General features: G+C 35.0%; 3 protein-coding genes across 3 annotated transcripts; 2 read left to right on the top strand and 1 right to left on the bottom strand.

Moving 5' to 3' along the window:
- Window positions 1-6,577: 6,577 nt before the first annotated feature.
- On the top strand, window positions 6,578-9,976 carry LOC107789213 (inositol polyphosphate multikinase alpha). Its single transcript, XM_016610987.2, has 2 exons — window positions 6,578-6,644; window positions 8,685-9,976. Exon 2 carries the CDS (start codon window positions 8,766-8,768, stop codon window positions 9,804-9,806), a length of 1,041 nt encoding a protein of 346 aa, XP_016466473.1. The 5' UTR covers window positions 6,578-6,644; window positions 8,685-8,765; the 3' UTR covers window positions 9,807-9,976.
- Window positions 9,977-10,773: 797 nt separating this feature from the next.
- On the bottom strand, window positions 10,774-16,082 carry LOC107789214 (protein FRIGIDA-like). The gene is made up of 3 exons (XM_016610990.2): window positions 15,390-16,082; window positions 11,826-12,001; window positions 10,774-11,731 (listed from the first exon to the last, which is right to left on the bottom strand). The coding sequence occupies exons 1-3, from the start codon at window positions 16,048-16,050 to the stop codon at window positions 10,904-10,906; spliced, it is 1,665 nt and encodes a 554-aa protein (XP_016466476.1). The 5' UTR covers window positions 16,051-16,082; the 3' UTR covers window positions 10,774-10,903.
- A 9,017-nt stretch (window positions 16,083-25,099) lies between these two features.
- Window positions 25,100-25,955, top strand: LOC142169837 (uncharacterized). Its single transcript, XM_075231758.1, has 2 exons — window positions 25,100-25,462; window positions 25,563-25,955. Exons 1-2 carry the CDS (start codon window positions 25,100-25,102, stop codon window positions 25,953-25,955), a joined length of 756 nt encoding a protein of 251 aa, XP_075087859.1.
- The last annotated feature ends 1,798 nt before the right edge of the window (window positions 25,956-27,753 follow it).

Below are 27,753 nucleotides of genomic sequence, written 5' to 3'. Positions count from 1 at the left end.
ATTAATAAATTAGTTATGAATTAGTTTTAATTGATGAGTGTTTCAATTTTGAGTTTGTATTGTCTTGAATAGTTTAGTTAGAATTGAATTATTAACTTTGTATTGTCTTGAATAGTTTAGTTAGAATCTAGGGTTTAGGATTTGTTCTTGTGAATCGAATTTTTAGGGTATGGGTTGAATTTTTTTAGTTTAGTTAGTTTATGTTTAAACTCGTAGGATATGAATTGAAATTTTAGTTTTTAGGATTTGTTCTTGTGAATTGAACTTTTAGGATATGAATTGGACCTTTTGGATATGAATTGAACTTTTAGGATATAAATTGGTATAATTAGAAAAAAATAATTATCTTGAATTAACTAAAAATGATATAATTAATTTATAATTGTAGAATAAATTAATTTGTTCTTGTGAATCGAACTTTTAGGGTATGGGTTGAATTTCTTTAGTTTAGTTAGTTTATGTTTAAACTCGTAGGATATGAATTGAAATTTTAGTTTTTAGGATTTGTTCTTGTGAATGAACTTTTAGGATATGAATTGAACTTTTAGGATATGAATATGACCTTTTGGATATGAATTGAACTTTTAGGATATAAATTGGTGTAATCAGAAAAAAATAATTATCTTGAATTAACTAAAAAAGATATAATTAATTTATAATTGTAGAATAAATTAATTTGTTCTTGTGAATCGAACTTTTAGGGTATGAGTTGAATTTCTTTAGTTTAGTTAGTTTATGTTTAAACTCGTAGGATATGAATTGAAATTTTAGTTTTTAGTATTTGTTCTTGTGAATTGAACTTTTAGGATATGAATTGGACCTTTTGGTTTTTTAAAAGCACTCTCGTTTTATAGCTAGTTTCTTATATGTTTTAATCTAAATGTGTATTATATTATGCAGATGGCATGCAAGGGTCAAGGTAACAATGACCCTACTAGTTCTCAGGGTCGAGAAAAGGGTAGGAAGGGAAAGAGGAGGGTAGAAAATAATAGTCCCTCTTGTCCACCCTTTTCAGAGATGCCTATGTCTTATCCTCCACCACACGGCTATACTGAGTTTCCACAGCATCACGAATCATACACCTTCGTTCAGACACCAGGTCTTCCATCACAGGGCCATAGGACTATATGTTCGATATACAGTCCAGCTGCCTCACAACCATCTGCATCGCAGCTATCTACATCACATCCACATAGATTACATCCCAACATATCATGGCCACATGGATCGCATCCATCCATGTCACAGCCACTCGGGTCACAGCCATCAGTATCACATCCACTTGGGTCGTATCTAGCTATGTCACAGTCACAGGGATCGCAACCATCTTCATCATCGACTCCATCTATTGCAGGCCTTCGCCTGTAAGGCAGTAGCTCTGATCCGCCTACACCGTCTTCACATGTCTTTGATACACATGCTTCGGATGGTGATGACGAGGTAGTGCATTATGATCGATATGGCAGAATCATCATAGTCCCTGAGGGTGATGGGTAAGTGTTATTCATTATTTTTGCGTCTATTGATTTGTAATATTTTTACTAAGATATTAATGTGTTTTTATTGTTAAATTACAGGTTCATGCCGGGTAATAAGACTACGAAGATAATCACCAATGCCATCAGAAAAGCTTTATGACGGCCCTTATGCGACTTGGACTGATTGCCCATTCTCGCTGAAGAAGAAAAATTTCGATCAATTTAAGGTATAAATGTTCTTTTAAACAGTTTAATAATTTATATTTATGATGTTTCCATATAATATTTAACTTTTGAAATACATAGCAAGTGTGTATGGGAAGACCGCTATAGCGCGGAAGTGGCTGCAAATTTTCATCATAAAGCTCGCAAGAGATTGGCGAATGCTTTCTCGGATGCTAGAAAGAATAACAAGAGGCTTGGCTGGTTACTTGAGAATTTGTGGAATGATTTGCAAAGGCAATGGCTTACCGCAGAGTTCTTAGAGAGGAGCGAAAAGGGAAAGAAAGCTCGCGCATCCGAGAAGGGAGGCTCCTTGCACACTGGAGGTGCGATCAGCCTAGGGACAATAAAAAGAAGATTGGTACGTAATTGCTTAAATTATTTTACTTAAGTATATCTATTCTGTTTATTAACTAAATTAAATTATTTTCAACAAAAGAAGTATGAGCGTCCAATGAGTCATGATGAACTATTCAAGGAGACGCATATTGTGAAGAAGAAGAAAGAGGGGGATCAAGATAGGTGAGTCGAGGACCGGGCCTCGACTACATATGTAAGCCTTCAATTTTCTTTAAGTATTATAATTTACTTTTATAAAAAATTTGAAATAATGATTTAATTTAAAATAATATAAGTCGCTACCAAAGTAACGTAGAGGAATTCATCCGTAGTCACCCAGCTGGTGAATCGGGTGAGCCAACCCAACCTTCAGACGAGGATGCTGAAAGAATATGGTTAGAGTCTGTTGGCAGTCCAAAATGGGGGAAGGTATACGGGCTTCCTACTAAAAACTTTTATTGCTATAAGTGTGAAATGCGAGGACTAGGGACTTCCTCGCAAGGCGAGCAACTTAATAGGGAGAGCCTCTCCGCTATGCTGGAGACAGTGACAAAGCTCACATCCGAGCTAGAAGCAGCCAAGGAAAGAGAAAGGCTTAGAGATGCTCAATTCCTTGACATGTAAGCTCAGATCAGAACTCTCCTATCTAATGGAGCTTTTCCATTGCCCCGATCTCGTGAGTCATCTCCATAGGGTCTACCTCCACGTGATCGTTCCTCCCGTCCTCCCCGTGATCGTTCTTCCCGTCCTCTACAAGACCGTTCTTTATACCGTCTTGTAAATGAAAGTTCATCAGACGGTGATGATGATGTTGTAGAAAATACCCATTGACTTTTATATACTTTGAACTAGACAAATAGAACCAGTTTTGAACTAGTTGTAATTAGTTTTAACTTGGTTTTGGATATTTATGTTCAATTGAACTTTAATTTGTTAGTTTTAAAGTATTTATTGAATGTTTTGGTTATTGTTGTGTTGTTGTTGTTGTTGTTGTTGTTGTTGTTGTTGTTATTATTAGGTGTATTGGTATGCTGGCAGGTGGTGTAGCTGCCAAAACATGCATTTTATGCCAAAATTAAACCCAGAAAAACCGACCAAAGTTGGTCGATTTTTAATAATTAAAAAAAATTATTCCAAAATACCGACCAAAGTTGGTCGGTTAATGAACACTGAATTCCCAGAATTCAACATTACCGACCAACTTTGGTCGGTATTTTGCCTGCACTGTTGAGGTTACCGACCATAGTTAGTCGGTAATGTTTAATTTTAATTATTTTAAAAAAAATATATTTTCAATTACTGACCAAAGTTGGTCGATTTTTTAAAATTTTAATAATTAATAAAAAAAATATAATTTAGTTAAACCGACCAACTTTGGTTGGTAAAATTAAATTAATAAAATATGTTTCCGACCAAAGTTGGTTGGTAAGCACTTAAACTTGTCAGATGGTCGTTTTAAGCTACCGACCAACTTTGGTCGGCAAGCCATTATGACCATCAAAACACCGTCCACACCCTAATGGTCGCGTTTTAGTCGGTAATTGGCCATAACCAACCAACTTTGGTCGATTTTTAGCGAATTTCTAGTATTGTAAGTGATTTTAGATTAGAATTTGTATTAATTATAATTAAGTGAAAAATGGTTAAAAAAATATACAATATGTATTTATTGGATCGATATAACTCATACCATGTATTTTTTTTTCAGTATTTGCTTCAGTGTTATTTTAAGCCAATGGATCTTTCACTAGTTGCTTCAATTATTTTATGCTCCAAATGTTTCAAAATTTTGAATTTAGTTTATTTCCTGAAGTTTGTTACTCTCTTTCTTCTTTCTTTTTCTGGCTTTGTTAAAAGAGCATGCATATGCTAAACAATCAATAATGGATTACCTCTTTTATTTAAATTCGTAAGTTAGAAAAATATCCATGATGGACATGTTTAACTGTAAACAAAAGTATAAGTAGTACATATGACATGTAATTCTCCTAGACGCACGGTAAGTACTAAATTTTTACTTTTTTCTAATTTAAAAGTGAAAAATTCTATCAAGCTAGTGTAAGGATTTTATAATTCTGGACGTAATCGTTATAAACAATCAAATAAACCACTTCATATGATTGTGAAATTGAATGATTTTTACAATGAAGAAAACATAAGTAACCCCTATATTTGGCCGAAAAAGCCAATTATATACCTCATTCTTATTTTTAAAAAATCAAACCTACTTAATGATTAACATCTGAATAAATACGACACAAACATGATTACCTAATATATATATACATATATATATAATGATTGAAATTTAAATAATTAAGATTTAAACTTTCATTAAATGCAAAAAAAAATATGACTTAACTCTCTTAAATTATATTCTCTAATCATACTTTAAACGTACAGGTACATAAAATAAGATAATCTAACACACAAAATTATCATTTTCATTAACTTTTTTCCTTCTTTTTTAAGTTGTCAGTTTACAGGATGGTTGAAAATTCAGCTCAAGGAAAAGGAAAGAAAGAAAAAGGAAAAGAGAAAGTTTTGATTATGTGGATTTGAGGTCGATAGATTGGATTTTTTTAGTCCTGTCATTTTTTTTTTTTTTTTTTTTTTTTTTTTTTTATGTGTTGCTTTTTAACCTTCTTTTTGGATTTTAAAGAAGGAAAATTATAGAGGAACTTAAATTTTAATCTCTAATGAAGGAAAAGGAAGAGTGTGGTAATCTTCTAGGCGTTATGAACCAAAAAACACAATCTAGTTACATGATCCAGAAAATAAATGCTGACATCTATATATAATTGCCCGTATTTCATCTATATATGTGCAATAGTAGAATCTGTATTGAGTTTCTAATAAATCTGGTAAGCCTCTCCTTAGTTAGCAAACTGCTTTGGTTAGCTAACTAGAGACATTTTCGTTTATTGAACTATTTTTCAATTTCACTAAAGTCATTTAACTATTTTTTGTCACTTAAAAGTAACTAAACTTTATCATTGTCACTTAAAAGTCATTTTGCCTCAAACCCCTACCATAAATATGACATGACATTAAATTTTATGATAAAAATCCAAAAATAAATGCCACATAAGCTAATATGGGTCATACCCATTTTAGATCTATTTATCCTTTAATGTGATTTGATCCATAATTCAAATGAGTTTTGATAAAAAAAAATATTAAGTTCCACATTAGTTTAAAATGATTATCCTATACTAAAATAATCTATGCTAGAAATTTCTTATTTTGTAGTATAGGATAATCATTTTAAACTAATGTGTAACTTCATATTTTTATTTTATCGAAACCCATTTGGATTATGGGTCAAATCACATTAAAGGATAAATGGATCTAAAATGGGTATGACCCATATTAGCTTATGTGACATTTATTTTTGGATTTTTATCATAAAATTTAATGTCATGTCATATTTATGGTAGGAGTTTGAGGCAAAATGACTTTTAAGTGACAATGATAAAGTTTAGTTACTTTTAAGTGACAAAAAATAGTTAAATAATTTTAATGAAATTGAAAGATAGTTCACTGATCATCAGTGAAATTAACCCGCTAACTAAATAATAAATCTTTGTTTTGGCTGCAACATTATGGTCCATATTAGCGTTTTGTGACTCCAAATATCATTCTTCTTTTATTAAAAAAAAATTAAATTATATCTATATGTTCGAGCTCACATCCTCAAGGTCAAAATTCGTGAAAGTTTTTTAGTATTCGTCAGCAGAGATTCATGATGTTTATTTCCAAAACACCTTGCCCCAAGGTTAACATTATGATATTTGGCAGGATGCATTAGAGAAAATAATAAATGTATTAACTTTTGGTATTATTAATCCCTAGGTATTACTAATACAAGCATTAGTTATATAACTTATTTGATATTGTCTATGTATAACTAATTAATACATGTCAAACCATGATATTAGTAATATCAGGGCTATTAATTCATGCATTAACATGGTTAAATACAAAATTATCCTTAAAGTTCCTTAAAGCTAAAGAATATGGAGGGCATTTTTGAAAACAACTAATTTTTTTTAAAAATTATGCAAAGCATTTTAAATACACATCACCAAACAGAAATATTAGATAAGAAATAATTTTACATAATTAAAGACTTTAAAAAGTCAAATTTTTGACTAAGTCAAAAGTAGCCAAAAAGAAAGAATATTTTCATGAGAGGGATCTTTCGTTGACAATGTCTAAAAACAGGAAGAACATAAAAAAGGAAAAGAAGAATACATTTATAGGAACATCTTAATTTAGTAAATTAAAAATATGTGCCATGCGGAAAAGCGAATAACCTTTTTGAAGTTCGGATCTGATAGGAGTACTACTTTTAATCGGTTTTTATTCTCTACAAGCTTCCAACAACAAGTATCACTACAATTGGTGGAAGCGAGTCACAGAAATAACACGTGTCAGATTATAAATCTTCCACATCACCGCCTTACTACACCGACCAATGAACCCGCAGTAGTCAATTAATTCACCTTCTTCTATTTAAACCTTGTTCTTTCCGAAATTCTCACAGTTAAAATCTCACTTTTCAAAAACATTGACTGCTTCTTCGAAGGAGTCGAAAGAGAGGTAATTATTTGAATTTTTCTAACTCAAAACTTGCTTTATTCTGCAGTTTTTATATTTTCTCGAATTTTGATGTTGTTTTATGTGTAAAGATTGTTAATACCTATAAAACGTCTTCTTTTTTTTTTTCCAACAATGTTTAATCCTTTGGCAGTGATTCAGATTTTTTGGCGGAAGAAAAGTTCAGCTTTGCTTCTATTTTAACATATAAAGAGAAATAAATACTTACATTAAGTAGCAAACTTTGTCTGATTTCTATGGTTTAATATTCATATGCTTTTGTATTTTTCTTATTGTTGCTATCACATGGGCCAAGCTGGTCTAATTTTCTAGTTCAGTTGTATGTTTTGTATTGCGAAAGAACTTATTCTGACACCACTTTTTCTATCACTGTTTGTAGATTTGATTTGATTTTTATTTCTAAGTATACTGCCAAAGTTTGGGATTTTTTCCCAGGTTTCTTGCATCTGCTTAATCTTAAAGCGATATTTTGTTCTTTTATCTGTTTAAAACCCAGTGATTCATGTCTGTGCTATGCTGCAAATCTGTAAATCTTTTACCTGTGATCTACCTATGCAACTCTTTAGAGATCAATCCAATATCTAAAGGCAGGGGATGTACCATTAAATATAGATACATATTTTTGAAATTTTTCTTTAAGTTATCTCTATGCACCTCTGCAACTATTGGGAACGAGAACTTAGTGCAACATTTATTAGATTAGAAGAGGTTTAAGTTTTTTCTGGCCCAGAAAATTACCTGACTATCTTTCACGTTTTTCTCTCTTAATCCACATGTACATAGATCAAATTGGACACGGAGGTTTCTTATCGCTAACTTTAACTTTTTTTAGGTTGATGCTTACTTGATTGATATATGTTGACTTATTAATTGGAGTAGAATGGATATAAATGATTCATATAGTAGAATAAAACTAATTTAGGATTCAGGTTACTTGATTGATGTTTGTCCAACTTATTCATTACAATGTACTAGACAATTTGTTTTTGCAATAACTCATGTAATTCATAAGAATGTGGCTGCAAGCTTACTGGGCATCTCGTATGTCTAACTTTTTTCCTTTTTTTCCCCTTAACCATTCTCTGCATAATTTAGTGATTCTATTTTAGGTGTTATTACTTTTTGGTCTTGTGACTTATGTGTGCAAATTTATCAGAGGTCAAATTTGTGTTGTTTGTCCTGGAAATTTATTATCCAAAATCCAAAATGGAAATGACACTGTGTGGTTATCCTGGTGGATAGTAGCTTTTAAATCCGTCCATCAGTGGTTGAACCGATAATGGAATCATTGTTGGTGATGGACCAGGTGAAAGAAAGTCTGAAGAGAAGTATCTGTATAAGCTTCGGCATGCGAGTCAAGAAAGAGTACATCTCAGGAATAAAATGAGTTTAAACGAGAAGTTTGGGTTATAGTCTTATATTTCTCGTCTTGTTTATAGAGTTCGAGTACTGATAGATAGGAACAGCTAAAGAAGAAAACTAATCATATCTTAGATGATCAACCTTGATTGGCTTTGTGTATATCCTTAAATTCGTTGGTTTCCTCAGGTAGTTTCTTTAGCTAGTTTGAGCATAAGATTGGGGAAAATAATAGTAATGAAGTGACTTAAATTTGATTGATGTCATAAAAGGTGTTTCCAGGAGACCATGAAATATTTGACCACTCGTACTATATGGGAAAAAATGTAATTTCTCACCAGTGATATCCTAGAGATAAAAGCATAACTAAGTCTGCGTGTATGAGACAACTGATATGTTTTCTTTTCCTATTTTTTGATTATTACTTTTTCTTTTATCTTTGGGCTCTTTTGGTTCTTGGATCTGTAGTGACGATCATGGTGAAAGTTAATTCAAGGTATATCATGTGCTGTTCCAATCCCAATAACAAAACTGGAGTCGGATTCAATTTATTGGTTTTGCAAGTACCAAGAATTCAGAGATTTTCCTATTCCTTTTACTCTGTTGCACTTTTTGCTTTTCCTTGAGGCTGATATAAGCTGTAATTCTGTCTCAATTTCACAGGAACAACTTTGTGTGTCAGAGACTTTTGATTGCTAGATATTACCCTTCTTTTTATTCTGAAGTACTTCACTTTCTGTGAAGATGCTTAAGGTCCCTCCACATCAAGTTGCAGGACACGAAGCGGTCAATGGAAAGCTGGGGCCCCTCGTGGATGAATCGGGGCGCTTCTACAAGCCTTTGCAAGGCGATGAACGAGGGTCCAATGAGGTTGCATTCTATATTTCATTGTCTACTAATAGTGGGATCCCGGAACACATCCAAAGATTTTTCCCCACCTTTTATGGCACTCAACTCATAGAGGCATCTGATGGATCTGGCTTGAAGCCTCACTTGGTCTTGGAAGATCTTGCTCGAGGTCAAGTCAACCCGTCAATTATGGACGTTAAGATTGGTTCAAGAACCTGGGCACCTGAAGCATCCCAGAAATACATCGAGAAGTGCTTAAAAAAGGATCGAGAATCATCAAGCCTTCCATTAGGATTCAGGATATCGGGGTTGCAAATCTTTAGAAGCAAAGGATTAGGGTTCTGGAAGCCGGGAAAGAAAGCTGCTCAGAAACTCTCTACAGAGGAAGTCAAGTTAGTCTTAAGAAGGTTTGTTTCCTCAAACACATTAAATGACTTGGATCTGGAACCAGACTGCGCTCTCGCGTCAACTGTGTACGGCGGCTCCACTGGCATTTTATCTCAGTTATTAGAGCTGAAAGCATGGTTTGAGGATCAAACTACATACCACTTCTATTCTTGCTCAATTCTGGTGGTCTTTGAAAAAGAGCTGGCATTGGAAGGAAGCAATCCAGGTGCTCAAATCAAGCTGATTGACTTTGCTCATGTTTACGAAGGACGTGGTGTCATTGATCATAACTTCTTGGGGGGTCTCTGCTCATTGATAAAGTTCATTTCTGAAATTCTTACTGCTCCTAATGAGTGCAAAACAGAAGTCTCTGCAAAAGATGGTCAGAAGAATCTTATTAACACTGATAATGGCGTTGTCGCTGATCAGGAGAACTTTGTTAACTCTGGTAATGGCGTTGTCGCTGATCAGGAGAACCTTATTAACTCTGGTAATGGTGTTGTCGCGGATCAGAAGAACCTTACTAGCACTGATAATGGTGTTAGCTGAACCACTTACACACTTTGGAACCATTTAGCAGCATGGATTCCAATCACACAATAATTTTCCACTTACACACGTTTTTTAAGATTTATTTGAAGTGTAAAGAAAAGCAGCAACATTTTTTATTTGATTGATTTGATGTTGCAAGCATAATTCTATAATCATTCTTTGAGTGATACTTTTTGCATATTTGAAATTTTCAAGTGCCCAAAATGATTAAGTTATTTAATCATGGGGAAGATCATAAGGATGTTACATGAAAGATGGTTTGGGATTGTTATACAAATAGCCGATCAGATTCAATGTTTACTTTTTTTAGCTGGTTTATATAGATCATACATTGATATATACATGCAGCTATTTGGGTTATTCTATTGTTTTTCATGCACATCTCTATAGCCTTTTGAAAGGATCTGCCCTCTAGGCCTAGGCCATGCGAAACAAGAAAACAGAGTAGTGTTGAAATTCTTCATTTATGCTTCTGGTCCAGTTTCTGTTTTCATTCCTTCTTTTGATTCAACACCTAAATTTAAATTTGTACAATTTTATTGCTTAGCCGTTTTTATAGATTACCTGTCCTTGTTTAGTGTAGTCTATAATATATGTAATTAAATTTCAAATGACATGATTTGTGTAAATATATTTATCACTATTGTAGAGAAGTTAAAATTCTTTTTATTGTAATATTGTTTTCTATTAAGATTGAGTTTAATTTTTGTACGCTGGCAATATAAATATTCTTTAAACATGAGTTATATCTTAGAAAAAAAGATATAATTTACAGTTTTACACCCACGAAGGTTTTCAAAGCACGTTTCTGCATTTACCTACAGCAGCCATTGCTTTGCACATGTCAATTTACTTATTGAATTCTTGCCAGGAAAATTCAAGCGCTTGTCAACATAATATTTAACTTTTTCGTGGAAATGGAATTTTGCTAAGGGGTAAAACGGTGACATTGCTATACCAGGCCTTGAAAATTGAGCAGGATCATTTACTTAACATTCCCCACACTTGTGCATCTTTGGTGCAATTGGCATATCACATTACAAAGATTGCATACTACAAGAGAAACTAAAAAGTACTACAAGTTACTGCATGCCTTAGGGATAATATGTCCTTGGGTACAAGTAGGAAGAACGATGGTTAACAGAGGGAACAGCACCTACTGCATATGAACCGCTGTTCCGATACGGTGCACTTCCTGGAACAGTATTGGGCAACTGATAAGGATCAGAAGCAGAGCTCTGGCGACCGACACCAACAGGAACAGTGTTTGGCAACCCTATAGAGCCTTGCCACGGTGGTGGTGACCCATATTCATAGTTGTAAGAGACCGACCTCTCGTGCATGGATGCATCCCCTTGCCATCCATATAATTTATTGTTATAACTTCTTGCTTGCCCGGCTCTACCATCAATCGGCATCCCTCCATGAAATCCAGCATATGAGCCAGCTTGTAGAACATTATCCGTGCTTCTTGTTATACCTGAACCAAATCTACCCATAACCACACCTCCCCCACTTGCAGCTAGTGAGCCAGGAACAGTATCAGCTATCGAGCCAGCAATAGGTCCAGGCAATGCTGGTGGTGACAAAGAATAACCATAAAAGCGGCCGGCAGTTCCACCTTCTAACAAGGGTCTCTGGCTATAGACGTGATTAACAGCTCTTTGCTGTTCCGAACCTGCAATACGTCTGCGCTTTGCTTGTCTGTCATCGAACCTTCTAGAAAACCCCGTTTCATCACATTTCCAATTCTGCACCATCTTCTCCCTTCTTTGATCATTCCTAGCTATTTTTTTCTCCAAGCTCTCAATTCTGTCACTGATACGAAACCGTGGAATAAGCTTTGAGGGATCAATGTTATGGGCTTCCAAACATTCGATGACAGATTTCATAGTAGACAATTCCCTCTTGTTTGCTTCATTCTGTATGACGTAACAAAGAGCAGTTATGTTTAGGATATAGGAGAAGGAAGAAAGAGGGGGGGTATTAGTGCTCGAGATGAAATTCAAGAATTACCACAACATCATGTGAACCATGCGATTTCCATTTCCTTTTCTTCAGCGATTCTTTAAATTCATGTAAAAACGATGACAAAATTGTGTAAGGGCTAATCTTTTCCTCAACGCCAAAAGTATAAGCAACATCAACAGCCTCAACTTCCATCTTATGCTTCACCATGCCCTCTATTATTTCTGTTGCAAATATACATAAATCAAAGTTAGGCAGTCAGATAAATTAGTAGGTCTTCCACTCATGCGAGCCAAGGGCCCAAGTATCAAGTGGGGAGAATAAAACATGTATCCAAGGTAGCATATTAAATAAGTCATAGTCACTTATTTGTAAAATATGAGGTGGATTATGCGTTCCTGGACTTGACCTCCAGGTTTTTTCCAATCAAAAAATTTCCTCCAACTAGAAATGAAAGAAAAGGGCACAGAAGGGCGTGACATAGTGGTCAATGAAGTGGATGAAAATCACGGGAGACCACGGTTCAAATCCCAATAGAGCCAGTAAAAACGCTAGGTGAATAGGTGATTTTTTTCACATCTACCTAAGCCTTGGTAGGCAGAGTATATCTGATATTTGTGCTGGTGGGGAGTAGTAACTACTCGGTGGAATAGTCAAGTCTCGCACAAGCTGGCTCGAATGCCACCAGTGTTTTTGAGAGCGAGAAGCGCAAAAAAGCGACAAGGGCTCATTTCGCTTAAAGCGAGAAGTGAAGCGCTCGCTTCATTGAAGTGAAGCGCTCGCTTCATTGAAGTGAAGTGACATCTATATAGAAGTGCCAAAATAAACCTTGCACAGATAAGTAAAATAACTAAAGAAAAAAGAACTCAACAAAAATATTTTTTATATATATATATATATATATATATATATATATATATATATAATATTATTTTTTAAAATTTAAAGACTAAAAAGTAGAGTCTCAAAAATCTATGTATATATAAGCAAATCTTTAAAGTTATTAAGCTGATTTTTTATAATAAAACAAAACTTTAACAGAATTGAAAGATAAAAACAGAAAAGGAACAAAAGTAAAATAGCTTTAAAAATAATATATCTTTAAAACAAAGAAAGAAGGGAACAAGAAACCGTAGAAGTTGCAGCGAATGAAATTGAACAGCGAAGGGAATAAGAGGTGTGGAATGAAAGTGCAAACTAGAGAACCAAATTCAGGTAGAGTAACAAGTAATGAAAGGTCACACCGCGACCTCTAATGAGATCTTGCATGGAATATCAAGTTATAGAAAAACTGTAGTGCCACAGCAAGGAGAGAAAATAAAAGGGATGTAGCACCATAGCAAGGGAAGAAAATGAAAAGGGAAGTGCAAAGGTACCAGAAGAGATATATGATATGGTTTAAATCAAAATTGTCCCTTATCTTTGGGTATAGGTCTAACGTTGTCCTTAAAATATAACCTAGAACATTTATTGTCCTTTAACTTTGCAAAAACTGAGTAGATATAGTTTCACTAATGGAAGAGACAAACAGAAAGCAAAAGAGTAACGGTGCTCTCACGTGATTCTCGCCAGACCTCGGCAAAAAAATCCCACGTTTCTTCCTTGAATGGTTCTCTCTCCAACTTAATGAGGATATGCTTTTAATATTCATCCCATATTTTTTTCTTCGTCATGAAGGCTGCATGTAATTGGCCTCACCAATGATCACACATCCTCTCAAAGACCATCAGAATGTGATAACCAGATGATATCTCAACATAGAGAAAATGGAAGAGAGATAGAGATCCGGAAAAGTCCCATGTTTCCTTTATCCGACATGTTTATCTGAGCATAAGCGGGAGAATGGGCGAACGGTAGACTCATGGCCTGTTTTAAATCCAAGTTCTACACTACTGAAACGCACATAGAAAATGCCTCAAAATCACAGGGCTATCCATAACGAGCCCTTCAATCGTCCACCTGCCGTCGCTGCTGCTGCTGCGCCTGGCTCCGCAACCGTCCCCTCCTTTATGGAGTTATCATTAATTGACCTCAAATTAGCCACCAATAATTTCAGCTCAGTCTGCTTCTTAAGTTCCTTACAAATTCCAATACATAGATATATCACCCATTTTGTGGTGATGAACAAAATATTTTACTAAACTCAATATAAAAATCTTTAGGGCCTAACAGAAGGTAGATATTAAATAATGGCAATACATGTAACTTCAATAGGCGACATTGCATTTATTGATACATAAAAAGCAAAAATAGAGTGACATATAAACAACTATGACATAATGACATCCATTACCACTAGAAAAGAGGAATAAAATTTCCCTACAGGTCAAGGCAAAAGAAAGAAAGAGAAAGGGGGCAGAGGACAAAGTGAACAGCTATGCTCCGGTACCTTATAAACTTGTCACTGCTCCGGTACCTTATAAACTTGTCACTAGGAAGTAGGAACCGCCAGAAGTTAAGGGTCGACTCTCTCACTACTCACCCACCATGTGCTGCAATCTTACCAATTCCTTTGCAGTAAAAAGTTCCATAAGAAATTGCCATAGTCAGACTGCTTTGAAGACTATGGAATTTTAGGAGCTTTCTGTAAACCCCAGACTGGAACTTCAGCAACAGCATAGTCACAAGGTACAACTATAAAGTCCAAGACAAAAATTTACCATCACAAATTTTATTACATGTGTTGTATTTTGGTCTAATTAAACTCAGTACTCCTAAGAACAAACCAGTTAATTTTCCTACAAATCCTCAATTATCTCGAAGCAGAATAAGTAACTTTCCACCAAGAGGTCCATCAAAATTTCTTATTTTCCCACAACAAATTTCTTACTTCAGGCCTTTCTACACTTGCATCTAGGAGACCCAGTTCTAGTTTTGCTGTTTAGAGCAAACTGATGTATGCAACCCCACCTCACTAATTGAAAGTACGATTAGTTCAAATGCACTTCATATTCATTCAATCAGTTCCAGTCAGCTAGATGAATCTTGTATGTCCATTTTGTTCTATACAGGTTTATTTCATTCCAATACTAAATAATATCTTCGTAAGCAAACTCAAGAATCCACTAATCACACGCTTATCTCAACACATTCAACTAGCTTAATCCCAACTAGTTGTTCCCATTGTGTTATGTTTAAGCTCCATCGTGTTACATGTTTAGCTAACTGTGCATTGGGTCCAAGAGATCTTAGATATTCTAAGACACCTTCCCTCCATGTGGTCTTAGGTCGACCTCGCCTCTTTTTACTATCTCCAATCATCAAATTGTCACATACACGACCAATTCAGCTAGCACATCTATTATTTAGAGAAGAGTTTAAGTTATACGCACTGATAGTGTCACTTATTAGGTAATTACAGGTAAACTTTTTGATAAGCATTAATTGGTAATCTTGTAACAATGGTAGCAAACCAGCTATCACAGATTAAAATTCACTGATAATAGAAAAAAAAAATCTTTACATTGTCGGTGTATAAAACTTAAATACAACAACAACAACAAACCCAGTGTAATCCGGTATAAAACTTAAATCCTTTTAAAAAATGTACTGCAAAATGATGAAATGCAAATGTAGCTTGCAGATAAATAGATAGAGTGGAGGAGGACCGACCTGGAATCTTTTCGATGAGCACATTTGATCTCCTAAGTGCACTTTTAATCCCCCTGATGTTACTCTTCCGAATCAAGTCCCTAACATCCTCATTCCTAAAAACTTGTGGAATCCCAAAACACCCAATAAGCAATAACAGCCCCCGCGCGTCCATTTCACTCGCCTTTTTTATACCTCGTTCATCAACCAACCTTCTTCTCCATATAACCGCTGCTTGTTCAGCTTCTTTTGAGACTGCTTCATCAATTTCGTCCAAACCCATTAATAAAAAGCACTCCAAAACCAATGCGGATGCTTCCCTATAGGAAATCATCTGCGTATCCTTATTAAGATCTTTGCCCCTTTTGGCATAAAAGTCTCCCATACAGCTGAGTACAAGCTTTGCTGCGTTGGGCGCAAGCTTTAATGCCTCTGGGAGTTGTTCGCGCAGTGTGTTTTCTTGCTCTGGAAGTGGGAGTTGCGATGTTATGTAAGTTCGAAGTCCCTTGCCGCACATCGTCTTGCAGAGGTTTTCGAGCTGTGGATTTGGAGGTGGTATTTTTGAGTCTTTTTCTTCGGGGGCTGCCGGTGGTGACGCCGGTGATGGGGTGGTGGTGTCAGCCGTCTGAGGCTTGGTGGCGGTGGAGGTTGGGGTCGCGGCTGGACCAGCCAGATTCTCCATTGAAGAATGTGAGTGTCCAATGCTATTTTATTTCATCCTTCCAATTTATATAAGTACAAATATTTCCATTTTTAGACGTTAAATACAAGAGAAAATATTTAACAGTAATGAATATTCTATAAAAACTTTTTACGTATATCTTTATGTAGATATGTTGGACTATCAATTTCAAACTTCTCAAATTAATTCGTTAATTACTATAATTTGTTACTCCCACCGTTTCAATTTATAAGGCATAGTTTGATATTCCACTAGACTTTTAAGAAAATAATCAATAATTTTGACACTTGTGGTATAAATATGCCAGTCATATATGTAGAGCAATAAAAGTTTTAAATTTATTATTTGTGAGACTGAAAGTTTATCATTAAAAATAAAACGAGAAGTTTAATTTTTTTTATACTAATAAATATAAAATATTACCATTAACAACCAACTTTTGTACAACTCATGAGCAAAGGCGGATCCAGGATTTAAATCTTATGGGTTCAATTTTAAGATTTTTAATATTGAACCCATTATATTTTTAAAGTTATGAGTTCATATCTACTATTTTTGTAATTTTAATAAATTTTTACATATAAATTTTTACTCCGCGTCGAAAGTTATGAGTTCAGTTGAACTCGTAGGTAGTACACCACATCCGCCTCTGCTCATGAGCGCCTATATTTGCAACTTCCATCTCGAGGTGTTACATCCAGGGCCTCCAATCGACCAACAAGAAAACAGTAAACTAACTCTTCACGTTGCCCTAGTACATCCTCCTATTTTAATCAAACTAATAGAAAAAGTAACAAACAGAAACAATACCTAACTTATTGTATAACTTATGGAACAGACTTCGACACTTTTTTACTTTCTTTGATGTTTGTATACTCTCTAGTCTAATTTTGACTTCTTTTTGTATCTGTGCAATTGCAAAATATGTATTCACATTAGTGCCTCTAAAAATCCTCCAATTTCTTGCTTGTCATGTGTGGTATATCATTGCTCCCCATATGGCTGCCACCACTTCTCTCTTCATCTGCTTCCATCTCCTATTCTTCATCCGTTACAATTGTTGTGTGACCCCCTTGTTAGCTATATATAACTTAGACCAATTACTGAGACCTTGCCTAACTTCAATTATCCATGCACACTCTGCAAATAGGTAGTGTAAATTTTCTGCCTTTCGTTCATCACACAGACAATATATGTTATCTGCCACTGGAATCTGGAGCCTTTGGAGCCTCTCTTTTGTGAGCAGCTTGTTTTGGTTGGCTAACCAAACAATGAGCATGTGCTTAGGTTGCATTGCTTTGGTCCACATTAAGTCAGCCTCCTTTAATCTTTCTAGACCTGTTAGCATAGCATTGTAGTTCTTAGTCAGTGAGTACTCCCCATTAGTTGTAAGTTGATATCTATTGGTATGGTGCAACCATTCCACTCTTAAGGGCATTCAATTTCCTACGGTACCAACTGTTGTTAATTCGAGGATTATGATCCAATATATTTCCATCTTGCTTTATATATACTCCATGCACCCATCTCACCTATAAGAAATCTTTTTTCTTATTTAATTGCCATAATAACTTCCCAACTAAAGCTATATTCCAGCTCCTACAACCATTTATATTCAGACCACCATATTTTTTAGGCTTGCACACTTTCTCTCATGCAACCAATGGGACTTTCCTATATTCTTCAGAAGTGCCCTATAAGTAATCCCTACACCTCTTGTCCACCTCCTTAAGAATACTCTGGGGGAGTATAAAAACAGATGGAGTACAACATTAACAGTCTGCAATCTTCCTGCATAGGATAGTTCTTATGAGTATGCCTTGGTAATCTTGTCTGTTATCTTGTATAGTAATTGGTTGCATTTCATCTTGATCCATTTTTTTGGATGATAGGTTAGGCCAAGGTACCTCATAGGCAAAGTACCCTGGATAAATTCTGCCATTGCAATTATCTCTTCCTGTTCTTCTCTTGTGATCCCTGCAAAAAAAATGCTTGATTTTAGTATTTGCCACCAATCTTATGACTCTGCTAAAATGATCTAACACTTCCATAACTCTCTGTATTGACTACATGTCACCTTTACAGAAGATCATGAGATCATCTCCAAAGATCAAGTGAGTAAGCTTCAGCCTCTATGCACATAGGACAAAACTTAAAATCTGGTAATTTTTCCATTATCTTCAAGGTTCTGGATAAATACTTTATCACCAAAATAAATAATAATGGTGAAATTGGATCCCCTTATCTAAGATCTCTCCTCCCATCAAAGTATCCATAGTTCTCCCCATTCATATTTACTGAGAATTTAGTAGAAGTAATACAAGTCATAATCAGAGCAACAAATGAGTTTGGGAAACCATAACCAATTAATGCTTCCTTTATGAAGTTCAAACTAACCATATTATATGCCTTCTTCAAGTCAATCTTCATGAGGCACCTAAGTGATGTCTTCCTATTATAGTGTCTCAGTAAATTATGATGTATCAGTGATCTTCTCTCCACAAAAACAGTCTGTGTGTCTGTGATCAAATGTTTAAATGCTTCCTTCAGCCTAATACACAATACCTTTGAGATATATTTATATAATACATTGCAGCAAGAAATTAGCCTGAACTGACATGCAAACTGATGTGCTGGTACTTTAGGAATCAAAGTGATAGTAGTGGTGTTGATCATCTCAGGTAGCTTTCCTTTCTGATAAATTGCAGTACAACATTGGTCACCTCCTCCCCCACAAGCTTTTCTGAAAAATTACTCCTATAACCATCTGGACCTGGACTCGTGTGTACATCAATGCTAAACATGGCCTTTTTTACATCTTTCCCTATGTAGTCCCTTACTAGTTCAAGTTGTTGAGCCATTATACGGGTATGCCCATTCTTTAGGAAACTATTGAAAGCTTTAATTTTGTACATTTCTTTCCTCCCCAGTAGCTCTTTGTAGAAAGTCACAAAGATACTAGTTATGGCCTCATGAACTATCTACACTATACCTTCATTTTTGATATTGCTTGTTGAAGCTTTCCATGCTTAATAACAGCATAGAAGTATCTTGTATTGTCATCCCCCAATTGTATCCATGTTGCTTTACTTCTTTGTTGAAGAAAAACTTCTCACAAATATGAGAATATCTTAAACTTTTGAAATTTAGCCTTTTCGTGCTTTTGTAGTACCTGATCCATTAGATCACTTTGCAATACTAGTTGAGCCTTTATTAACTCATCCTTATCCTTTGCAGCTTCTGTTATTATATCCCTGAAATACTTCCTGTTTAACTCCTTTAGTACTTGTAACACCCCAGAGTTTTACTAATATTTGCATTCTCGATTGTGCATCTTTATAATGAGGAGATATTTTACTTCGCACTTCCTAAATATGAAATTGACAATATATGAAAATTTCTTACTTTAGGTTGTGTTAATATTGACAAAAAAGTTCCATGGTATTGCTATGTGTAACACTTAATATTATTTTGATGAATTGTTATTAAATATGTTATATAATTAAGTTTTTGGGCTGCCACCCTTTTGTATTTATCTAAGGATATTTAGTAGTTGGGCAGCCATTTTTATTTCATATTTATCCAAAATTCTTAAAGATAACTTTGATTGACTTAGTCTTCCATAAACTCCCTATTTTCATTCTTTCAAGAAAAAGAAAACCCCTATCCTCTCTCCTTCTTATCACCTGAAAACTTCATGAAAACCACCATAAATTTCCACTAAACCAACCAGCAAAATTCGTTCTTGGTGAAGCTCAAGTTGCTCCTCTCTTTTGTGGTAAGTTACTAAACCCGTTTTTACACTAGACAGCTATTAGTGTTTTCTTCATATCTTTTGTATAGAGCTCTGTTTCAAGTGATTTAAGACTTTTTGGAAAGTTATTTTATAGATCTATAACTCTTATGATAGGAACCAAAATCTGATTTATCTTTTATTTACCCGAAAATAGGTGATGAAGTACAGGACAGGTGCTGCCCAGATTTTCTGTTTTACAAACCCTCCCTGTACTACTGTTAGTAAGTTTAGCATAACCTTTTGTACAAAATTGATATGGGGGTGATTCAAGATGTTCTGAAACTCTAAGACACATATCTACAACTGTAAAGAAGACCACATAGTCCAGTTTGTCCTTTTTCATCTTCAAATCTGAGTCACAACACGAGACAATGATACTGTCCAGAATTTCTGTTTCAAACATTTTAGGTAATTTTCACCAATATCATGTTTAGTTTGACATGTTAAATCACTGAACTTATATAGATATTTTATTATATATTTAAGATATATATATCCTTGTAAAAGCTAAGGGGAAGTGTTTGAGGAAGTGGACGAATTTGGTTTGTCTATGGCATAGACGATTTGAACGTCCTCAAGTTGTGGTTGAACTATTTTGTGGTAAAATATCAATGTTTGTATATAAACCTTGTACTCTCTTTACTTGCTGAAATATTTTAAAATATCCTGATATTTTATTTTTTTTGTCTTCAATTTATATCGTTGTATTCATGTTATATTAAGTATTGTAAGATATTCGCTAAATTGCCCACTCGTACGGATTTGCTTGATCATTTTGCATTCTTGTTGGGACTTTGTCCTTCTTATGCTAGTGACTTTGTCACTCATCTTGGCAAGCCTCTTGATTAGGATCTTTTGCCATCTTGACTTTGGATTTGTAGTTCGTCTTATATTAGGGAACTTGTCCGTGTTAAGTACGAACTAGGAAACTATTTTTAATATGGTTCTTGATTCTCTTGACTATTGGGTTTTGACCCTACTTGATTTGGGGTTTCGGTCCATCTTGATATCTGATTTTGCTTAGTGTGATGGCATGACGTACATATTGGGCGAAAAATGGATATTTGACAAACTCTCTTGGATTGATAGTATATGCTTTCTCAACTCTGGAATCTTAAACATTGTTATTGATATTTGGAAACACTTCAAGGGTTGATATTTGATACTTTTGATATATTTATTCACTTATTTTAAATTATGTTTCATTGAGCTACCTATGACTGAAAATGAGAATTGGAGAAGTTAATGGCTCCAAGCCTAAAGTTTATACGCCACTAAGCTTTATGCTTAGCGATAGTTATTTTCTATCGTAGGTAATGTACGAGATGAAATTTGAAGACGGCCTTATGAAGTAGTCTTTTTGGGAGAACTTATGGAGATCACATTTGCATATGCACCACGGTTTTGTATAGTTTTGGGATATGTACATGATATATATGTCACACTTATGTATGTTATTTGGAGGCTTGTTGGATCTTAAGACCAAAATCTTGTAACTTGAATTTGGTAACTTATTTTGCTGTTTTAGGGCGTGTTAAAAACTCAAGTCTTGTAATATGTTGAATTTACACTTTGTCTTATATATATGTACAAAGGAGAAAATTAGTTTTCCTCTTTATACCCGATAGTTTGAAAATTTATCTACAATACAAACTTTCAGTGATTATTCAAGAAGGGTTATATCACCTTATGTTGATATTTTGACATTGTATTTTATTTTTAAAAATAAAATAAAATTATGAAGAGTATTTTCAAAAAAAATAAAAATATTGCACTTTGCACCTCATCGCATGGCCTATTTTCGCTACTAAATTATTCTGATTTTTTAAAAATTAATATCTTCTTAATATTATAAGTAGTAAATTAGATTAGTTTCGTAAGTAGCACCCTCCCAAGGGGGTTGCTACAAGTTTTGGTATCAGAGCTTAGGTTTGTGATTCTAGGATTTTTGTTGTGATCGTACATAATATTTTTGTTATTTTCTTTCTTGAAAATGACTTGGAAATTATAAATTTTTGCATGCTTGTTTAATGTAATTTGATGTATTCCTTGTGCATATGCATCATGTACATGTCTCTAATACAGTGTGATCTTATCTTTTATAGGAATTTTAATATGGCTTCTTCTTCGAATAGAGCTATTGAATCCATTGATGAAAGTCAGGCCCATTATAATGCTCCACCTCACCTCTAAGAAGGAGATGAGGTACCCTTGCCTAACCTAAATCATTATCGTGTTAGTAAAAATGAAGTGGGTAATAATCCCAGAGCAATGAGTCATAATACTCCTATTATGACTCCTCCATTTCAGCAGATGGCTGAGTTCTTTCGTCACTTGGCTGGGACAATGTCAGAACCTAGTGAAATAAATTTTTGAGAAGATGGGAAAAATGGGTGGAGTTGAATTTGAAGGCACTACTGATCCCACGGTAGCTGAACAATGACTCGAGTGCATGGAGAGGGTTTTTGAAGAACTAGAGTGTACTAATGCTGCCAAATCTAAGTATGTTATCTCTCTTTTACAAAAAGATGCCTATATTGGTGGGTAAGTGTTCCAAATGCAAAAGCAAAACCTCCGGTGCTGACTTGGGATGACTTTGTGAAAGCATTTCGTACAAAATATGTCCCCACTGTCTATTGTGATGCTAAGAAAAAAGAGTTTCTGAATTTAAGATAAGGGAGTATGTCTATTGCAGAGTATCAACAAAAATTTCTCAGGCTTTCTCGCTATGCTGGAGGTATTATTGATTGTGAAAGAGAAAAATGCAGAAGATTTGGAGAAGGTTTGAATGGTTACATTCGAAAATCTGTGGCAATCTTGCAACTTGAGGATTTTTCCAAGCTAATTTCAGCTGCTCTTACTTGGGAAAGAATTGATAAGGAAGAAGCTAGTAGGAGAGAAAACAGGTTTAGGAAGGGTAATTCAGATTATGGCGGTCCATGCAAGAAGGGAAAGTTTGATTATTCCAAGACTGAAAGTGCACAGAAGTCATCATATCATAAGCAGAATAAGCTAAATTTCTCTACTGCTAGTACTCCAAGTTATGTCCAAGGAAAAACTTATACACCTACTTGTACACAGTGCGGAAAGAATCACTATGGTGCCTGCAGAAGAGCTTCTGGTGCTTGTTTTAATTGTGGAAGTATGGATCATAAAGTGAAGGATTGTCCTAATCCTAATCCTCTTTCTTATACACATACAGAGGGCTCAGTTCAAAAGCCTATCACTACTCATTCTCAAGCTAATAGCGGTGCAAGACCTAGAAATATGCAAGCGGCGGGTTCAGGTGGAGCTAATCAGGCTAGTGGGTCGAGATCTACTGCACGAGTTTATGCTATGAGACAGAAGAATGACCAAGATGGCCCGGACGTGGTTATTGGTAAATTTTACTTATTTGGCATATCTGTTGTTACATTATTTGATCCTGGATCTTCGCACTCTTATGTTTGCTCATCACTTGCATTTTCTGATACTGTTAAATCTGTGATACTTGACTTTGATGTGTTGGTCACGAGTCCATTAGGCCATCAAGCTGTTGTTAACAGGATTTACTGAGATTGTCCGTTCATGATTCAAAATCTGGTCTTCCCTGCAGACTTTCTTGAAATGCCCTTCTAAGACTATGCTGTTATTGTTGGTAAGGATTGGCTCCATATGTACCATGCATTGGTTGATTGTAGGTTGAAGCAAGTGAATTTTGAAAATCCTGCATATTCACACATAGAAGTTCAAGGAGAAAGATCATTGACATCTAATATTATTTCTGCGGTCTTGGCAAGGAAGATGATTTGTCAAGGTTGTGATGCCTATCTTGCTCATATAGTCAATACACGTTTGGGGAGTCCAAGTCTTAAGGACATACCCATCGTGTGAGACTTTCCTGATGTATTTCCTGATGATCTTCCTGGGTTGCCTCCAGAAAGGGAGATTGAATTTCCTATAGAGCTTGTCCTTGGAACTACTCCTATTTCTATCGCTCCTTATAAAATGGCTCTAGCTGAATTAAAAGAGTTGAAGGCTCAATTTCAAGAATTTCTTGAGAAAGGTTTTATCCGTCCCAGTATTTCGCCATGGGGAGCTCCTGCTTTATTTGTGAAAAAGAAAGATGGCACTCTTAGGCTTTGCATTGATTACCGACAGCTGAACAAGGTAACAATCAAGAACAAATACCCACTGCCTAGAATCGATGACTTGTTTGACCAACTGAAGGGTGCCGGCTTGTTCTCAAAAATTGACTTGAGGTCTGGATATTATCAGTTGTACGTGAGGGAGCAAGATATTCTTAAAAGTGCTTTTAGGACCAGGTATGGCCATTATGAGTTTTTGGTAATGCCATTTGGTTTGACAAATGCTCATGCTGCATTTATGGATCTAATGAACCGTGTATTCAAGCCTTACCTTGATCAATTTGTGGCGGTCTTTATTGATGACATTTTAGTCTATTCCAAGAATAGAGAAGATCATGATAAGCATCTCCGGATTGTCATGCAAATTCTGAAAGAGAGGCAACTCTACGCGAAGCTTTCCAAATGTGAATTTTGGCTGAGTGAAGTGGCGCTTTTGGGGCATATTGTATCAGCTAAAGGTGTGAAGGTTGATCCTAGTAAGATTCAAGCTATTGTTAATTGGAAACCTCCTAAAACTCCAACTGAGATCAGAAGTTTCTTGGGTTTAGCAGAATACTATAAGAGGTTCGTGAAGGGCTTCTCTATTATAGCTTCTCCTTTGACCAAACTTTTGGGGAAAGACGCCAAATTTGTGCGGGATGACAAGTGTCAAGAGAGCTTTGAAAAGCTCAAATCCTTGTTGACACAAGCTCCAATATTTTCTTTGCCAGCTGAAGGGAAAGATTATGTGGTATACAGTGATGCATCTCACCGTGTCTTGGGTTGTGTTTTGATGCAAGAAGGGAAAGTAATTGCTTATGCCTCTCGAAAGTTGAAATCGCATGAGTTGAATTATCCCACTCACGATCTTGAACTTGGTGCCATTATTTTTGCCTTAAAAATTTGGAGGCATTACTTGTACGGGGAGAAGTGTCACATATTTACTGATCATAAGAGTTTGAAGTACTTGGGTGCACAAAAAGAGTTAAACTTGAGACAACATAGATGGCTTGAACTCATCAAAGATTATGATCGCACGATTGATTATCATCCTGGTAAAGCTATTGTGGTTGCAGATGCGTTGAGTCACAATTCCCTTGCAAGTTGAACTCTAAGTCCTTTGCCCTTGCTTCTTGAATTAAGAGCCATGAATGCTTGTCTTTCATTTAATTCTAATGGTTCTATCATTGCTAATTTGCAAGTCAAACTAGTCTTACTTGAGCAGGTCCAAGAAGTGCAGAAGTTGGATGAGAAGCTTGTGAAACGGGTTGAAGAAGTCCAAAATGAAAGAGAATCAGATTTTACATTGAAGAAACATGATACCTTATTTTATAAAAATAGGTTATGTGTTCCTAATGATAATGAATTGAGGAAGCAGATCTTGATTGAAGCACATAGTTCGCCTTATGCAATGCATCCTAGAGGTACTAAAATGTACCGGACCATCAAGGAGCACTACTGGTGGAGTGGTATGAAGAAAGACATTGCAGAGTTCATTTCTAAATGCTTGGTATGTCAACAAATAAAAGCTGAACATCAAGTCCCCTGCTGGTCTACTGCAAGGGAGGCGTAAAATTGAGTATAAAGCGGGTGATAAGGTATTTTTAAAGGTTTCTCCATGGAACAAGATTATGAAATTTGGCCAAAAAGGTAAACTTAGTCCACGATTTATTGGACCTTATGAAGTGCTTGAGAGAGTTGGCCCAGTTGCTTATAAACTAGATCTTCCACCAGAGTTAGACAAGATCCACAACGTCTTCCATGTTTCTATGCTTAGAAGATACCGCTCAGATCCATCTCACGTTCTTCCTATTGAATCTATTGAGGTCAATCCTGATTTGACATACGGAGAAGAACCAATCCAAATCTTAGCGCGTGAGTTAAAGGAGCTTAGAAACAAGAGCATCCCCTTAGTGAAAGTTCTTTGGAAAAAATCATTCTGGCGAAGAAGCTACCTGGGAGCGAGAAGAGGATATGCGAGTTCAATATCCACATTTGTTTAGGGACTAATACAAGGTAAATTTCGGGACGAAATTTATTAAAGGGGGAGAGAGTTGTAACACCCCAAATTTTTAATAATATTTGCATTCTCGATTGAGCATCTTTATAATGAGAAAATATTTTACTTCGCACTTCCTAAACATGAAATTGACAATATATAAAAATTTCTTACTTTAGGTAGTGTTAATATTGACAAAAAAGTTTCATGGTATTGCTATATGTAACACTTCATATTATTTTGATGAATTATTATTAAATATATTATATAATTAAGTTTTTGGGCTGCCACCCTTTTGTATTTATCTAAGGATATTTAGTAGTTGGGCAGCCATTTTTATTTTATATTTATCCAAAATTCTTAAAGATAACTTTGATTGACTTAGTCTTCCACAAACTTTCAATTTTCATTCTTTCAAGAAAAAGAAAACCCATATCCTCTCTCCTTCTTATCACCTGAAAACTTCATGAAAATCACCATAAATTTTCATGAAACCAACAGCAAAATTCGTTCATGGTGAAGCTCAAGTTGCTCCTCTCTTTTGTGGTAAGTTACTAAACCCGTTTTTACACTAGACAACTATTAGTATTTTCTTCATATCTTTTTGTATAGAGCTCTGTTTCAAGTGATTTAAGACTTTTTGGAAAGTTATTTTATAGATCTATAACTCTTATGATAGGAATCAAAACCTGATTTGTCTTTTATTTATCCGAAAATAGATGATGAAGTACATGACAGGTGCTGCCCAGATTTTCTATTTTACAAACCTTCCATGTACTACTGTTAGTAAGTTTAGCATAACCTTTTGTACAAAATTGATATGGGAGTGATTCAAGATGTTCTGAAACTTTAAGACACATATCTACAACTGTAAAGAAGACCACACAGTCTAGTTTGTCCTTTTTCATCTTCAAATCTGAGTCATAACACGAGACAATGATACTGTCCAGAATTTCTGTTTCAAACATTTTAGGTAATTTTCACCAATATCATGTTTAGTTTGACATATTAAATCACTGAACTTATATAGATATTTTATTATGTATTTAAGGTATATATATCCTTGTAAAATTTTAGGGGAAGTGTTTGAGAAAGTGGACGGATTTGGTTTGTCTATGGCATGGACGATTCGAACGTCCTCAAGTTGTTGTTGAACTATTTTGTGGTAAAATACCAATGTTTGTGTATAAACCTTGTACTCTCTTTACTTGCTTAAATATTTTGAAATATCCTTATATTTTATTTTTCTTGTCTTCAATTTATATCGTTGTATTCATGTTATATCAAGTATTGTAAGATATTCGTTAAATCGCCCACTCGTACGGATTTGCTTGATCATTTTGCATTCTTGTTGGAACTTTGTCCTTCTTGTGGTAGTGACTTTGTCACTCATCTTGGCAAGCCTCTTGATTTGGATCTTTTGCTATCTTGACTTTGGATTTGTAGTTCGTCTTAAATTAGGGAACTTGTCCGTGTTAAGTACGAACTAGGAAGCCATTTTTAATATGGTTCTTGATTCTCTTGACTATTGGGTTTTGACCCTACTTGATTCTGGGCTTCGGTCCATCTTGATATCTGATTTTGCTTAGTGTGATGGCATGACATACATATTGGGCGAAAAATTAATATTTGACAAACTCTCTTGGATTGATAGTATATGCTTTCTCAACTCTTGAATCTTAAACATTGTTATTAATATTTGGAAACACTTCAAGGGTTGATATTTGATACTTTTGATATATTTATTCATTTGTTTTAAATTATGTTTCATTTGAGCTACCTACGACTGAAAATGGGAATTG

This window comes from Nicotiana tabacum, chromosome 15, assembly GCF_000715075.1.
Source record: "Nicotiana tabacum cultivar K326 chromosome 15, ASM71507v2, whole genome shotgun sequence".
Lineage (NCBI taxonomy): Eukaryota > Viridiplantae > Streptophyta > Magnoliopsida > Solanales > Solanaceae > Nicotiana > Nicotiana tabacum.
The sequence above is the reverse complement of the archived record's forward strand: the minus strand, read 5'-3'. Positions and strand labels throughout refer to the sequence as shown.

Bases quoted from the DNA above. Each gene is read 5' to 3' on its own strand.
- LOC107789213 (XM_016610987.2), top strand. From the start codon at position 8,766: ATGCTTAAGGTCCCTCCACATCAAGTTGCAGGACACGAAGCGGTCAAT.
- LOC107789214 (XM_016610990.2), bottom strand. From the start codon at position 16,050: ATGGAGAATCTGGCTGGTCCAGCCGCGACCCCAACCTCCACCGCCACC. The intron at 12,002-15,389 runs GTCGGTCCTCCT...TATTTGCAACAG, and splicing joins GCTCATCGAAAAGATTCCAG to AAATAATAGAGGGCATGGTG. The intron at 11,732-11,825 runs GTAATTCTTGAA...TACGTCATACAG, and splicing joins ATGGTTCACATGATGTTGTG to AATGAAGCAAACAAGAGGGA.
- LOC142169837 (XM_075231758.1), top strand. From the start codon at position 25,100: ATGAATGCTTGTCTTTCATTTAATTCTAATGGTTCTATCATTGCTAAT. The intron at 25,463-25,562 runs GTATGTCAACAA...GTATTTTTAAAG, and splicing joins AGTTCATTTCTAAATGCTTG to GTTTCTCCATGGAACAAGAT.